Consider the following 16,039-nt stretch of genomic DNA (forward strand, 5'->3'; position numbering starts at 1 on the left):
TTTCAGCAGAGACAGCAGTAAGATGCAACAATTACAATCCTGAGAAAGGACAGGGAAAATTAGTATGTACTCATAAGTTTTTGTGGTTTTGAGGCATAAAACCCCTTTTACTTAAAACTTCTAGATTCTGAATTCTTGATTTTTAACAGTGGGTTCTTCATTTGTGCCTGACCTAACAAGTAAGAACAACCAGTATTTATGAATAAGTAGAATGTATTAAGCAAGATGTTATATATACTTAAAAGCAGTGACAACAGCATGGAAGTTTCTTATCCCTCAAGGCCTAGGATTCCTTGAAGGCTGCCAGCACAGGCAATGCCTTCCTCCTCCTTTTCGGAAGTAATATTACATTGATCTGTGTCGCAGAAGAAATACATCACAGAAGCAAAGGTAAAATTGTGCATAAGATGATGAGTTTCCAACTTTTATCCCTGATTGTGAGGGTTTCCTTATCCCTTATTAGGAAATAGCCTGAGTTAACCTTTTTCATTGCCTAATGGTAAGGGTCACCTGGTGGTCATCCCACCTCTAACTAGAGTCATGTAGACTTGAGACAAATGTGCGTCTCTCATTTCCTTTAGGCCACAGGAGTTACATTTGATTGTGAATAGATTACACATCCTTTTTAGATACAGATTGCAGGTGTACAAACAAGCTAAATCCTCAAATCAATAAAACAAACTATTGGAAACAATTCATATAAACATGCTAAACTGTTCCTTCAGATATTAAAGAAATTAGGAGCAGATGTTAGGAATAATTCCTAGCCTAATGTTAGGAAAGGAATGCCTTTTTTAAAATACAGATGTTCCATCCTACAGTTACGGTTGATAGATCAAAGCAGTTAGTATGTTAAAACCTATTAAAATACATGGTTCTTGCTTAACGATAAGGTGTCATCATAAGTTCAAGCTACTGTGTTCAAACCTTCTGCTTGTTTCTTTAAAGCTGATATAGATGATTTGAATAGCACATAGTGTAATTAAAATAAATGTGGCTGTTTTGAGCCAGGCAAACTGACACCTAGGCAGCTGATGTGACTGTTCTCAGCCTGATTTTAACTATTTAATTGCCTTAATCAGTAGACAGAAATTCAAACTGGGCTATATAATGGCTTAGGCTGAAGACTATGATCTCCGGCAGGCTGCCGGATTTCAGCGCATGCGCAGTGTGTGGCAGTGTGTCTGGCCGTGTATGCTTTCTTCTGGGTTTCTTCTCCTGCAGTTAAAGGGCTCAGCCATTCTGACAGCAGTGCGCCTGTGGAAAATCAACGTGAGAATTTGATCATAGGACCCAATATAGTGCCGTAATAGGAGGGAGCCCCAAGAGGGTGGAGAGGAACCACCAGATGGACAGGCTGAGGTCCCAAAAGAGGAGTCCCAGACAGGGGACAGGGAGAGGTCCCAGTTAAGAAGAAAGAGAAAGGAGCAGAGAAAGAGGCTGTAAACAGAAAAAGGGCTGTGTTTGGCAGACTTTAAATAATGAAGGTTTTGGAGAAGCCCAGGTGATTGGAGAAAGCAGCAGAAAGTTGGAGACTCTGTACTGCAGGCATTGGGGTGAAGTAACCCTTTGGAGCAGTAGTATTCTGCTTGGTGCAGCCAAAGAGCTGAAGTTGTGTTTGGTGCTGGAGTGCAGATTCTGGAACCTAGGGCATGGAATCTTGGGAGACCAGCATGAAAACCTGCGAGGTGGGCCATTGCTGAGATCATCCGAATTGGAGCAACTTTTGGAGAAAGATTTCAAGACGTGATCTTCAAAGGTGAAGACTGGAATCTCTTGTGAGAGAGACACAGTTTCAATGAATTTGGTTGACTCTCAGAGTTTGCTGATGTCTGAGTGGTGTTATGTCACAGCCGATGGTAAATGCTGAGCTGCTCAAATCCCAAAGCAGTTGCCACAACTATTTGCAATTTGTATGTATTTCAAGATATGGGCTTTGAATTCTGTAGTAATAAGACCAACAAATCTTATAGGTTTCTCACAAAACTAAATTAAACCTTTACTAATAGAAGAAATGATTTGAAGCACATACCTAGATCTATGAATTACTACTATGATAACTTCTAAATCCCCTAATTAATCTAACCCCAGTTACACCTCTGTTAAGACACAGATTTAAACAGACCCAGGCAAAGCGCACACTTGGATAGTTGAATTCAAAGTGAGTTTTCTCAGCTTCTGTTCCTTGCAGACAGCAGCTTGAGGCTTAGATGCTGGAGGCTTTACACACTTGTTAAATCTTAGAATGCCTCCCCTTACAGCCTTCTCTCCTTTATACATATTTTCCCCTTTGAATTCAAATTCCCATTATTTTAATGTCTTTGGACTTATCTCTCTCATAATAAAAAATCATAGTACCAATTGTACCAGTAATTTTTAGGAGAAATAAACACACTGTTTCTTAACTTCCCCTGGCTAGGTGAAATATTTCATCCTCTTTTTTGAATTCAAACTAGTCTGGTTTATTTAAAAATGCAAATGCTCCCTTTACACCTCACATTCTAAAACTTCTCCCATATTTACCTGCTTAACATTTAAAATCTAGCTTATCTTCTGACACATCAAAACCTTCAGATTGGCTTTAATTTAGTTAAGTCGCACACACGCATAGACAGACCCCACTGTTACTCTACAATAAATTCCAATAACATTATAAAAAATTATTATATCTTCCTGACTGGGTTGTTGAGAAATCCGTGGAATGGCCGTATCTGCCATTCATTGTACAGTGTGGTGTGTCCGACCACAGTTTGCCTGTTAATTCACACATACCTCATATTAACCCTGAATATTAGAGCATGAAATAGATATTGTAAATTGTTTTATCTTTCAGACCTTGTATAGTAAAGTTTATCTTTGTTCAAAACCTGTGGAATCTTGTGACTTTGCTCTCTTAGCAAGTGTCTTGAATCTCAGACTTTGTCTACTTTAAACAAAAAGTTACTGGTCCCTAACTGGATTCTACCAAACATTTGAGGATCTAGTCCAGGGTCAAAACACTGGCCACATAATGAATTCAAACACATCAGATCCAATTGGGTGAAGTGGAAGATATCATGAAAAACTGGGTAAGAATGCATTTTACATAACTTGAATTCATTTGGTGAAATGAACTGCACTCAGCAAACAATAATTTGAGTCCTATGGAGATTTAGTGCCATTCACAATGAGGAAAAAAAACAAGTTAAACAGTTTAGTCCACGTTGAAACTGAAAATTGTTGCAGTAAGGAAAGTAAGACACCTCCCACACAAATTGATTTCAAAATAGAAAATAACATTCAAAATCACTGCCAAAAGCAAAGTAAAACGACTGGAAACAAAAAAATTGACCCAATTAAAATAATAAGGAAATGAGCATCAACTGATCTAAATTTGGAATGCACATCGAAACCATAAGAACTAACAAGGTGGCAACGACTGCCATTCATTAGAGAGAAGAGTTCCTGTATGAAAATTCCCCCTGGAGGGTGGAGAGGGTATCTGAGCTAAAATATTAAGGCAATGCAATGAAGGTGAAAAGCTTAAAAAACAAACTTTTATCTTTGTTGTTTTTCTTCAAAGTGGACTGTGACAGAATAGGAATTGAGTTGCAGATGTAAAATGCAGAAATATAGGCTATCCGAATGCCCCTCTCTCTTAAGATCAGTTGCCACATCCAGGAATCTCCTCTAGCATAATCAGAAGTAGGAACTTCTTCCCACTATCCCTATTGCATATGCTTAACAAACCATCTTACATTGCTGCACAGGAGCTTTAGAGGGAAGCATGTGGAGGCTCCTGAACTTTTCATGTGGTAGAACATGTGCAGCTTGTTCATCAGTATGTGATTTAATAAACTTCTATGAGCATGGATATTTTGCATTCTTTGAGGAATTTACACTGTTTCCCTGCTCCTGTGCCGTTACACCTGTTTCAGGGTTTGGGTTCAAACCCAACTGCTGTTATCAATTCGTAGCGTGTATTTGCCATTTAATTTTGGTAGTGTTCTGAAAATTAAAAAGATATATTTTGGAAAAAATATACATTTCAAAATAGACGTGTGTAGAAGGGTGGATAGAAAGGATGAGCGCCTAGAACCCCAAATGGCTACAAGGGAAAATTAGTATGTGTTAATTTGATGAAGCCACATGGGTAAAAGGCAGAGGAGAAGAATGAGAACTCTAAAAATGAAGCAGATTACAAACCTGGAGTTGTGGCCTGTTAAAGAAAAAGTGGCGATATAGTAGCCTATGTTGTTAACAAAATAATCACCTGAAAAAACAATCAATAATATTTGTAGAAGTATACATTGGGGGATTGGTGAACATATTGCTGAAAGAAATAGGGGAAAATTTTAGACATTTGCTCAGAAAAAGGCAAGTTTTCTTCATTGACTGGAATATCCCAGGAATTAGACAAAATGCCCTACTGACTTATCAAATTTTTTTATAAATAGTTATATATTTTGGATTGTTGTCAACGATTTTAACTTCATTTTGCAAGATTGGCATAACAGGTTTTGATTAAATATTGTGAAATTAATGGCCAGAATTTTTCCGTTGGGGGCGGGGGAATCCCTGACATCATCCTGCCCCATTTAAATATTCAGAAAGGCGGGGGCACAGCGAAATCAGCTGCCCGCCTGCTGACCTGTCAGTGGCCAATTGAGGCCATTGACAGGATAATTAACCCAATTAAAAGACCTGCCCTTCCAACCTTCAGGCTGGTGGACAGGCCAGGAGCCCCAGCAGGCTTCTGAAAAAACATGAAACCTCATCCACTGGCGGGATGAGGTTTCATGTCTGTTTTTAAAAACGTTAATAAACTTTATGTAATATTTATTAACATGTCCCATCTCATGTGACATTGTCACATGAGGGGGGACATGTTAATAATTTTTTTATTTTGCTATTTTTTAGGTTTATTAAACTTTCAGTGCTCTCCCTGAGACAACACTTCGTCTCAGGGAGCAGTGCGCTCTTTCGTGCACATGCGCGTAAAAGCGCACTTTGACAGTTGGGGAATCCTCACCCCCGCACAGGAATCACATAGCGCTTCCCGTTGGGCGGCCTGCCCACTCAAAATGGCGGCAGGGCCCGTTTCGGCGGCGGAGTTCAGCTGCCTGCCTGCCCATCGAGGGCTAAATTCTGCCCAATGTTTCTAATAATGGATATTGAGCCAGGGATATTTGGAGTTTTTCTCTTCTGAAAATTCAGTTTAAAATTGGATCGAGATCAGTTTGTTCCTTAAATGAATAAATATCCAGTGCTTGCATTTTTAATTACACTAGTAGAATATAGATGATATAGTGACAGAGTCGACATAAGTATTTTCATAAAATCATAGAACATCAGAGCACAGAAATGAGTTATTTGAGTCATCAAGCGAGCTACCTAATCTAATCCATCTGTCTTGTTTGCTCCCATATCCTTTGATATACCTCTTTTCAAACACCTAATTCCCCTCTATAATAATTTATAGGCTCCTTTTCAATAATTTTGTGGCACAGACTTCCATTTTCTTACCATGTGTGTAAAGGCTTTTTGTAATCTCACCTTTAATTTTTGTGATTATCTTAAATTTATGCCCTTTCATACCTTCTCTCTGTCAAGTGGAAAGAATGCATTGCTATTTTCCTGATATCAAATCATGCCAGTGGAATTAACCCTAAACTCTTTAGTCTCTGTTCGTAAACTAATTAATCGTTACTAAAAATATTCTATTGAATCCACAACTTTTCCATTGATTTTTATATACTACTTTATTTATTAACAGTTAACTGCATCTACCACCCTTCTGCCCATCCTCCTAGTCTGTCTATGTTCTCTTAGATATTTTTGCAAATCTCTCAAATTCACCACTCCCCTCCACTCTCCCCAAGTTTGGTCTCATCAGCAAATTTGCTATCACTCCCTCAATTCCAACCTCTAGATCATTTGTGTTCACCTGTGTCTGACTTTACTAACATTTCAAGGATAACTAACACAGCAGAATTATTGTGTGCTCTGGAATGATCCCCAGAAGCATGTGAATCTTGATTTCAGTTGATTGTGCCAACACAAAATGGTAAATTAGTAGCCACTTGGAAAAATATGGGTTGATAAGGAAGAGCCAGCATGGATTTCTGAAGGGGAAATCATGTTTAACTAACTTGTTGGAGTTTTTTGAAGAGGTAACAGAAAAGGTCGATGAGGGCAATGCTGTGATGTGATGTACATGGACTTTGAAAAGACATTTGACACAGCGCCACACAACCGACTTGTGGGATAAGTTATTGCTCATGGAATAAAGGGACAGTAACAATGTGGGTACAAAATTGGGTGAAAAGCAGGAAGTAGAAAGTAATAGTCAGTGGATATTTTTCAAGAAGAAGGCTTGTATTGGAGTTCCCCAGGGGTCGGTATTGGGACCCTTGTTTTTCCTGATATATATTAGTAATTTAGATCTTGCTGTGCAGGGAACAATTTCAAAGTTTGCGGATGATATGAAGCTTGGGAATGTTGTGAACTGCGAGGAGGATGGTGTGGAGTTTCAAGAGGACATAGACAAGTTGGTGAAGTGGACCGATAGGTGGCAGATAAAGTTCAATGCAGAGAAGTGAGAGGAGATGCATTTTGGTAGGAAGAACATGGACAGATAATATAAAATAAGGGGTGAAATTTTGAAGGGGGTGCAGGAGCAGAAAGACTTTGGTGTATATGTGCATAGATCATTGAAGGTGGCAGGACAGATGGAGAGAGAGCAGTTAATAAAGCATATAGTATCCTAGGCTTTATTGATAGAGGTATAGAGTACAAGAGCAGGGAGGTTATGCTGAATTTACATAAGACACTCGTTAGACTTCAGTTGGAATATTGTGTACAGTTCTGGGCATCATATTATAGGAAGAATGTGAACACATTGGAGAGAGTGCAGAAGAGGTTTACAAGAATGGTTCCAGAGATGAGAAACTTCAGCTATGAGGATAGATTGGAGAGGTTGGGAATGTTCACCTTGGAGAGAAGACTGAGAGGATATTTGATAGAGGTGCTCAAAATCATGAGGGGGCTAGACAGAGTAGATAGGGAGAAGCTGTTCCCATTTGTAAAAGGATAAAGAATGAGAGGGCATAAATTTAAAATGATTTTCAGAAGAAGTAAATGTGACATTGGAAAAAACCTTTACATACTTTGCAAGTGGTTCGGGTCTGGAATACACTTCCTGTAAGTGTGGTGGAGGCAGGTTCGACTGAGGCATTCAAGAGGGCATTAGATGATTATTTTAATAAAAGCAATGTGCAAGGATACGGGTAAAAGGTGAGGCAGTGGCACTAGGGCATAATGCTCATTTGGAGAGCTGGTGCAGACACGATGGGTTGAAAGGCCTCCTTCTGTGCTGATAAGATTCTGTGATGAGAATTCTGACCAAATAAATAAGTGAAAGGGATGCACAACTGGGGACTACTTTTGTCGCTAATTTTGTAAATTCCAGTCTGTGTCCCACACCACTGGAGATCATATCATCCAGCACTTGAAGCACTAATGTCACCTAAGTTCTGTATGAACTTAACAGGCAGCAGAACTTGTATGGCCACTTTGAATGATGTTATAGCTGGTGCCCTTGCCAGATATGAGAAAGGATGCAAGGGTGCTTTCTGACCTTTTGACATGCTCAGTTTAATACATTGTATGGGGAAAAAAAATAGTTTTTTTTTGATAAATGGAAAACAGTAGCACTTACTATGCTTCTTCATCTACAGGAATGGTCTCCTACTCACAACCTGCGGAGTCTGCGCAGAAAGCAGCTGGCAGTACGAGAAGCCATGGCCAGACAAACTGTTGGCTCTGATGCAGAAGCCAGTAACATTGAGTCGCCTATGATCAGGTGAATTAGAAAGGATGACTGGATTCTGTTGGCATTAATAGGCTTGATTTTGCAAGGCCCTGATGGTGTGGGGTATAGCAAGCAGGGGTTAGAAAATGAGGTTGCAGAAGCCAGCATGCATGGGCTTACAGTACCAGTATGTATAATACTGATGACCCCTCCATATCAGAATTCCTGTCTTTGATTTGAGTTTCTTTGTCAGCTGTTCTACTGGAAGACTGATCTCTTGCTAAGGAATGAAGGTAGAGCGCATTAGTTTTCATTCTCTCTGATTCTCGTTCATCGCTTTTTCTTTATTTGATACTAGGAATGATGCTGTCACTGTGTATCTTTTTAAGTGAGTTGGCATTTAAGTCAATTAACTTCACGCATGAATTATTATGATTGTCAAAAAAGTCAAGATATATTGGTAATGAATTCAGTAAATCTGATATTTTAATTCTCCAGTTTGCTGCAGGAGGCAGAAAGTAAAGCTGAAATTAGCCATAACATTTCTGCACGTGAGCACTTTATATTTACTGACAATGATGGACAGGTCTTCCATCTCACTGTCGAAGGAAACTTGGTGAAGGACGGGGCCAGAATTCCTCCAGATGTGAGTACAATTAAAGACAATTCTCACTGTAAACTAATGGATTTATTTTGCATTCTGACTGAAGTGCTGTCAAATTACACAACCTACCAAATAACCATGAATGGTAATGACAATTAACCATCTGGTGCAATAAGCGCTATTAGACATTTCTGTGCTGCCACTGATAATAGTGTCTAGATATTTTGAATTTGTCACTGATTTTTAGGTTGCTATTTTCAATACTTAGAATCAATTAACAGGGTTGGGTAAATTTCGATTTTTATGTTTTATAACCGAAACAAAAGGCATAAGTTTAATATAGAGATACAAGACTAGGTTAATATTCTCGAATGCTCGGTTGCATTTGGATACAAGGGATTATTGGTGCAGAACATTCATCTGGATTTTCTAGGGTATGCTATGTATAGCCTATAGAAATTTGGTTTTGGTTGACCAAATTATCTTCCCTCCTGCTTTCTCCCCCCATGTCACCCATTCTTCTGTGTTCTGTTATAACACTGAGTTGTCCAATTGGTTAGACACTGGCTTATTACCTCGGACCTGAGTTCAGCTCAGACTTGTAGGACGAGCGTTTCCTCCGCCCTTGGACCTGTAATGGTCCCGATATTAATCCACCTGGGGCGTGGTAAAAAGTTGAGCCTAATTCACATAATCACAGAACTGTTAGCACAAAAATGTCAGTCAAAGATTCAAAAGATTGGTTGATTTTTTTTTTGTCTGATGTATGTGAAAACCCATCACTCTACTTAAGAGTCTCCAGCTTGCTTAAGACAGGGTGAATATTTTCCCCCTCACCTAACCTCGGGTACAGTTTTGCAAGGCCAAGCCTTAGGAAATTCCAAGTGTCTGGAAGACTGCTGCTTTTTAAATTTCCTTCGGCTTGCTTGTACTACATCAACAACTGTTGCTGAACTGTACTCAACAACTGTTGCTTGGGCTGATCTGTGTCCTGTTATATCTTTCAACAGTCAGTTTCAGTTTTGAGGTAGGGTCTGATGTAACTCTTTCGAGTACAAACACGTTTCCATCTGTTCCTATTCAGATGAAATTACATTGTTTCATAGTTTGCCATTGTGAGATTTGAACTCTTGATCTTGGGGTTACAAGCCCAGTGCCATAACCACTTGGCTATTTAGGCCAAGCCCTAGGGTCTGATGTACCTTTAAATGTTACAATATCCAGTTAACCAGTTATTCCCACAGGTGCTAAATTAGTATGGTTCAATACCCTCACTTGGCACTCTATGAAGAAAGGTCCTGCAAATTCAACAGAAATTTGTTCTTTTAATCTATCTCCCCTTTCTGAAGTTGGGAGCGGAATTGATAATGGACAAAGCAAAAGTTTTTCTTCTGCATTCCATGGCGAGTTCTGTCTTGCTCTTAGTTGCAAAAGCAGAAAGTGTTCTCTCATTGGTGCCTTATTAGGGGAAGCAATTAGTGCACAGTAAACTGCCTTGGATGGAATGGGGTTTCTGCCTGTTTGAATTTGAATGCTATGTTCAATTTTGTGCTGAGTTTTGCCTTGCAGTTATATTTTTTAATGTAGTTGAGTTCAATCATTCAAATTTGGATCTGATATTTATTTGGAAGCTCTATCTTCAGCACCGTTTTAGTTGATTAGGATTTGTTCACCATTGAGGGGAACACTGCTAGGATTGACCTTTGTAACAAGCAGCCCCACCAAGTTCAAATAGGCAAACCCGGTAGCATAAAAATCAAATTGAAAATAGGAATGAAATGGACTGCAGGAGGCTGAGTCACAAGGGCTTTGCAGGGCCAGTGCTCATGGCACTGACTGTATTATGAAAGAAACCCTTCAGATCTTTGCTTCCTGTTGAGTGTATTAATTCTCAGGATAATTTCACATATATACAGCAAATCAAGTGTTTGTTTGGAAGTAGGGAATTACTTTTTGTTGTACTGGTCTGCTGCACTAAAGTTAAGTTCAATATGATTTCACTACAAAGTAAGTTGTCTTTACAAGCTGAATAATTGTGAAATGGGGGTCCATTTCAAGGGTTTACTGCTATTAAGTGCCTCGGCATTTGTATGATGCTATCTTATTCGGTAACCACTATAACACTACACGTTTTTCAGGCTGATGTGCTTCATTTTATGTTTAACTGCTTGTTTCTTTACAGTGTAAATAATTGTAAAACATCAAAAAATTTCCAGGATGTTGTAATGAATTGCTGTTACATTTATAGGCACCTCCCTTTACAAAACCAGTATGCTTACATCCTGATTTTTTTGACGTGCAAAACTGTGTTTAGGTATAAGGAATGTTTCTTAAATGCCAAACTCTTCACTGTGGAGTATTTACTGCATTCATTTTAATGAATTACTGCACTTAAGGGTGCAATATACAGCATTTTTGCCAGATGGTGATGGTTTGGAGACCCATGTGAATCTATGACAATAGTGCTCTCTTTTATTTCACTTGTAGTTTGATCTGTGAATTTATGAATTAATAAATATGATATTTCAAAATAAGAGCAGCGTGAGAATATTCCCTTTAAATGCAAACGGCACCAGGTAATGCTAATGGCTTCACCCTGGTATTTTTTTTATTGGGGCTGCCTGATACAGTCAGCACAACTGTACCTTAAATGTGAATTGCTTCATGACTGCGGCTACTGATATTGTAGGGTGGGTTCTGTTTTTATATCTCTGCTCTGTATTCTCTGATTGATGGAGAAAACGTTAATGCGTCATCTGTCTAATGGGAAGCTGCTGAGTTACAATACCAACTGTTGTACAATTAAAGAAATCTCCAGAGGACACTGGGTATCCATTAATATAGTTTGGTAAAAGTCCAAATGATCTTAACTTGTTGAGATGTGCAAGGTAGCAGACCCTGTCAGAGGTAATAAGAATGTCCATGTCCAAGGTAATAAGAAATTAATCATCAAACCGTTCAAGAGCAGAGGTGAACAGCATGGGCATGGAGATCCTCAGTGGAAACATAATCATGGATTCATCTAAAATAAAAGCTTCGATCCAGATAATAAAATATGAGCTTAGATGTGTAAAGCAAATAGAACCTTTCAGTACCAAAATGTTCTTTTTATTTTTAAAATAAACTGAGTATGTATGTTTTAATAAAACTGTCTTCAAGCTAAAATCGCACAGTGCTGAAGTGTATGAAGACTGATTTCCACAGGAATTAGGGTTCTATAAACAATACAAGCAGAAATCTTCACAGTGCGTATGTAGTTTATGTGTCAGAATACAGTTTGCTGCTGTAGTACATTTTTGTTTTTCTATTTAAATATTTTAATGTGCTGAAATAGCTCTCACAACTAATTACAGGGAAGCATGGGAACCATTACATGCCTTGCATGGAAAGCAGACTTCCTGATACTAGGAGACATTGATGGGAATGTGAACTTCTGGGATTTAAAAGCTAGACTTTCAAGGTAAAAGATATTAGAAGTTCTGGGGTTTGTGTTTAGTAATAAAATGTTTGAGTATCCTAAGGTGGTGTGACGTTTTTGCATTTAGGCCACTAATGTTTGAGGTCCTGTATGTAGTGATGTGGATTCACTTCAGAAGTTTGTGGTGGGGTACAGGTACACACTACTTGGTTGTCAGTCTCAGCTACATCATAGTATGACAATGTGTTGATTTTTTTATTGTTGAAAAAAATCAAATGTTGAGGTTCATCATTGAAATTCTTGCTCTGCATTATAATTTGATAGGATTCAGTTTGTTGCTGTATTTATTTAATAGAGGAATTCCTACTCATCGTGGCTGGGTAAAGAAGATCCGCTTTGCTCCTGGAAAGGGAAACCTGAAGCTGTTGATGATGTTTAATGATGGGGCTGAAGTCTGGGATACTTTGGAGGTAGTAAATGTGTTAGTTCAATCTTTTCCTGTTCCTCTTTTCTTTTGAAAGTGTTTCTTGTGATTTAAACTTGCATTGTGCAAATTAAGTTCTAACTCACAATGCTTCATGTACTGTTATTAAATTATGTTAAGCTTACTTCACTTTTTAAAATTGTCACATTGTCCTTTTGATCAAATGCATATTGTGGGATAAACTATTGAAACAAATTTAATAAAAAGTGCTTTATCTGCATTTAAAAATATATAATTAATCAGGTTAAAATATTCTGTTCTAGGTTCAGATGGTAAGCAGCATGAGAACTGGCCGGAATGTCAACTACAGGATTCTTGATGTAGATTGGTGCAGTTCTGATAAAGTGGTTCTGGCTTCAGACGATGGCTGTATCCGGGTCCTGGAAATTGCAATGAAATCTGCAAGTTACAGAATAGATGAGCAGGATTTAACAGGTGTGAATACGCATCAAGTGTGAAAGCATGGCATGACTGAATATGTGTGTTGTGTAGCTGTCATAAGAACTGATCAAATGCTGCTGAGATTGTTTTTCTTTCAAAAACATTGAATTATAATTGGTGTTTATACATGTGACAGTTCATTCCAAAGTTTGTGTTGGAGTTAATGGAAAGCTCACTCTGTAAATGGAAATGGTACAGCTAGAAAAATATAATTTCCTGTGATAAATGGTGAAGAGCAATTTCAACTTTCCCTTCTTCAGGTTCTGAAAATTATTGCTATCCATCTTCTTGCTTATCTTTTTCATCCCTCACTGTTCAAGGTCCACCAGTCTGGCTATCCTCCCAACCAGAGCACTAAGACCAAGTCACTAGCAGTATTCTTTGTTAGCCAGAGTTTGTTATCTTTCATTATGGAAATGGAATGGAACCGGAGGACCACCCAGCATCGACCTAGGTACTGGAAATGACAACAGCAAACTAACCCTGTCGACCCTGTAAAATCCTCTGCACTAACTTCTGGGGCCTAGTGCCTAAATTGGGAGAGCTGTGTCACAGACTAGTCAAGCAACAACCTGACATAATCATTCTCATGGAAACATACCTTACAGACAATGTCCCAGACACCACCATCACCATTCCTGGGGATGTCCTGTTCCACCGGCAGGACAGACCCAGCAGAGGTGGCAGAACAGTGGTATAGTTGGGAGGGAATTGCCCTGGGAGTCCTCAACATTGATTCCGGCCCTCATGAAGTCTTATGGCATCAGGTCAAACATGGGCAAGGAAACCTCCTGCTGATTAACATGTACTGCTCCCCCCCCGACAAGCTGATGAATCTGTACTCCTCCATTTCGAACACTACTTGGAGGAAACACTGAGGGTGGCAAGGGCACAGAATGTACTCTGGATGGGGTTCTTCAACGTCCACTACCAAGAGTGGCTCAGTAGCATCACTACTGACCAAGCTGGCTGAGTCCTAAGTGACATGACTGCTAGACCGGGCCTGTAGCAGGTGGCGAGGGAACCAATAAGAGGGAAAAACATACTTGACCTCATCCTCACCAACCTGCCTGCTGCAGATGCATCTGTCCATGACAGTATCGGTAGGACTGACCATCACATGCTCCTTGTGGAGGCAAAGCCCGTCTTCAAATTGAGGATACCCTCCATCGTGTTGTGTAGCACAACCGTCGTGCTAAGTAGGATAGATTTCGAACAGACCTTGCACCTCAAGACTGGGCAACTGTTATGAACTCGGCTGAGGTTGCCCCTGGACAAGCTTGATCCCAGTTGGAACCCAGCTTGATAGATCCTAACATTTGTTTGTTTAGATATGTGGAGAGTAGTTGCTGAACAGTCAAAAGAGTCAGCTGATAAACCTTTTACAAAAGAATAAAACACTTGTTCAACGAGAAAGATTAAGTATATTATAATACTCCTTCACCCACAATTATACCTTTACGGATATATACAGATTTGTAAGGATAACACACATTACAAAAGCTATCTTATACTCTAATGTCCACAGTAAGTACACAGTCTATGTACCAATAGGCACCCTGTGGTCAGATACACCACACTCTGAAACCAAGTGACAGATGCCACCATAGCCAGATGCTATGGATCTCTCCTCAACTCCCTGTGAGTTTCACTGAACTCTGTCTTTCACACGAGGGTATCCAATCTCCACTCTCCAAGAACTTGTTTAGGAATCATCTTCCAAACCGATGCTTTTTCTCAAATGCTTTCCGCAAGGGTTCACCTCCAGGGTTTCGAACTCTCCTTCCGATGTTTCTATCCCCTGGGTTACCACATGCACTCAAGCTGTCTTCCATGCATTCTCACTGACTCAGCCGTCAACAGTAGCACTACTTCTTTACGTGCCCATAGCAAAGAGTCACAGACCTTCATTTGTCCCTTTGGACATTCTTGTCTCTTGTAAGCTGTTCTCGCTTTAAATCTGCTCTCTGCAACTTTTTGCTCTTTATACCTGAAGCTTGGAGCCTTTCTCTCTCTGCCCTTCACTCTTAACTTCATTTAACAGGACCCTTTTCCAGGTCATTGCTCTTCCTTTGACTAGAAGATCTTCTTTGGACTTTCCCCTCTTCCACTCCCCTGGAATTTTGGGGTTTTCCTTTCACTTGGGACTGGCTATCTGTCCCCTTTGCTCCAGTCTCTCCTGGCAGCAACTTTCAAAAACTGAACTCCACAGCTTCCAAATCAAAACTACTGTTTCTCTTGCGTGTGTGTGTCTATAGGTGATACCTACCCCTCTGGCCCCCTGTTGCCCTGTTGCTAGGCAACAGCCCAATTATTGTACTCTTGTTTGTGTAACCTTAGCTTATAGTTGTAAAGCTTTCATTAGAAATGCAAGCACTTGTTAATGTGAAACTAAAACTAAATTTGACCTTTCTTAAAACACACACACACACACACACACACACACACACACACACACACACACACACACACACACACACACACACACAAATCAAACTTAAACTTTTAAAGCTAAAACTTATTCCTAACACCTGTAAATACCAATATAAGTTGCTTAAACTGTCTCTATTTCCTAACAGCAACCATGAGATGATCATGGTCTCCTCTGCATGTAAATGTTGTTTTTATGGGTATCATTTATTCTATTGGGGGGGGGTTTCAGCAAAGGTTTTGGCCTTTTAGCCCTTTGGTATTGGAAGGTCTTCTGTGGAACTGGAAGGAGCAAGTAGCTATGTTGAAAAGAAAACTGGGCATGTGAGAGCGACACTCCCCCTCCATTGTGGGTAGGAACCTGGTCATCAGGTGTGAGACACCTTCGGTGTTGCTATGTGTGGCGCAGGTCCTCACCCCTGTGTTGTGGCGATCACCTGAGCCATCTTTCGTTTCATCTAGAGGTCGAAAATGGATTGTGTTCGCAGGGACACGATGTACAAACCTCTAGATAAAGAGGGAAAGAACTTGCCCAACATCGCCCTCATCCTGATGGCCACCTTTGTTTGCAGCTGCATCAAGCTATGGGTAGAGCCTCAGTACACAAACACAAAGTGTCACTAATTGCTGAGGTTCTACCTGTCCCCGGTGTTGCAAAGGATGCACCTGGTTACAGTGCCGCGGAACGCTCTAAGTAGTTGGACCGTGCCGTACCACCTGACCCTTGTGGAAGAATTTATGCAGAGAAACACCTTTTGACCACAAACCCATCAGGCAGTTGTCAGCATGTAACGTCCTAGAGGCCCTGCAGGAAAAGGAGATGGTTCCCCTAGCAAACTGTCAAAGTCATTTGGGAGAATGCCTTATTGC

At 39.9% G+C, this 16,039-nt stretch overlaps 1 protein-coding gene across 3 annotated transcripts in view; it reads left to right on the forward strand.

Annotated features, from left to right (window-relative positions):
• wdr11 (WD repeat domain 11) overlaps window positions 1–16,039 on the forward strand; it is a 120,405-nt gene that overhangs the window by 64,304 nt on the left and 40,062 nt on the right. For 2 of the 3 annotated variants that reach the window (XM_041209852.1, XM_041209854.1), the window contains 6 exons: window positions 7,719–7,843; window positions 8,151–8,180; window positions 8,291–8,438; window positions 11,750–11,856; window positions 12,170–12,284; window positions 12,562–12,733. In XM_041209852.1, coding sequence (XP_041065786.1) covers window positions 7,719–7,843; window positions 8,151–8,180; window positions 8,291–8,438; window positions 11,750–11,856; window positions 12,170–12,284; window positions 12,562–12,733 — 697 coding nt within the window. The remainder of the gene's footprint in view (window positions 1–7,718; window positions 7,844–8,150; window positions 8,181–8,290; window positions 8,439–11,749; window positions 11,857–12,169; window positions 12,285–12,561; window positions 12,734–16,039) is intronic. The other variant, XM_041209853.1, reaches the window with a different exon arrangement.

This window comes from Carcharodon carcharias, chromosome 17, assembly GCF_017639515.1.
Source record: "Carcharodon carcharias isolate sCarCar2 chromosome 17, sCarCar2.pri, whole genome shotgun sequence".
Lineage (NCBI taxonomy): Eukaryota > Metazoa > Chordata > Chondrichthyes > Lamniformes > Lamnidae > Carcharodon > Carcharodon carcharias.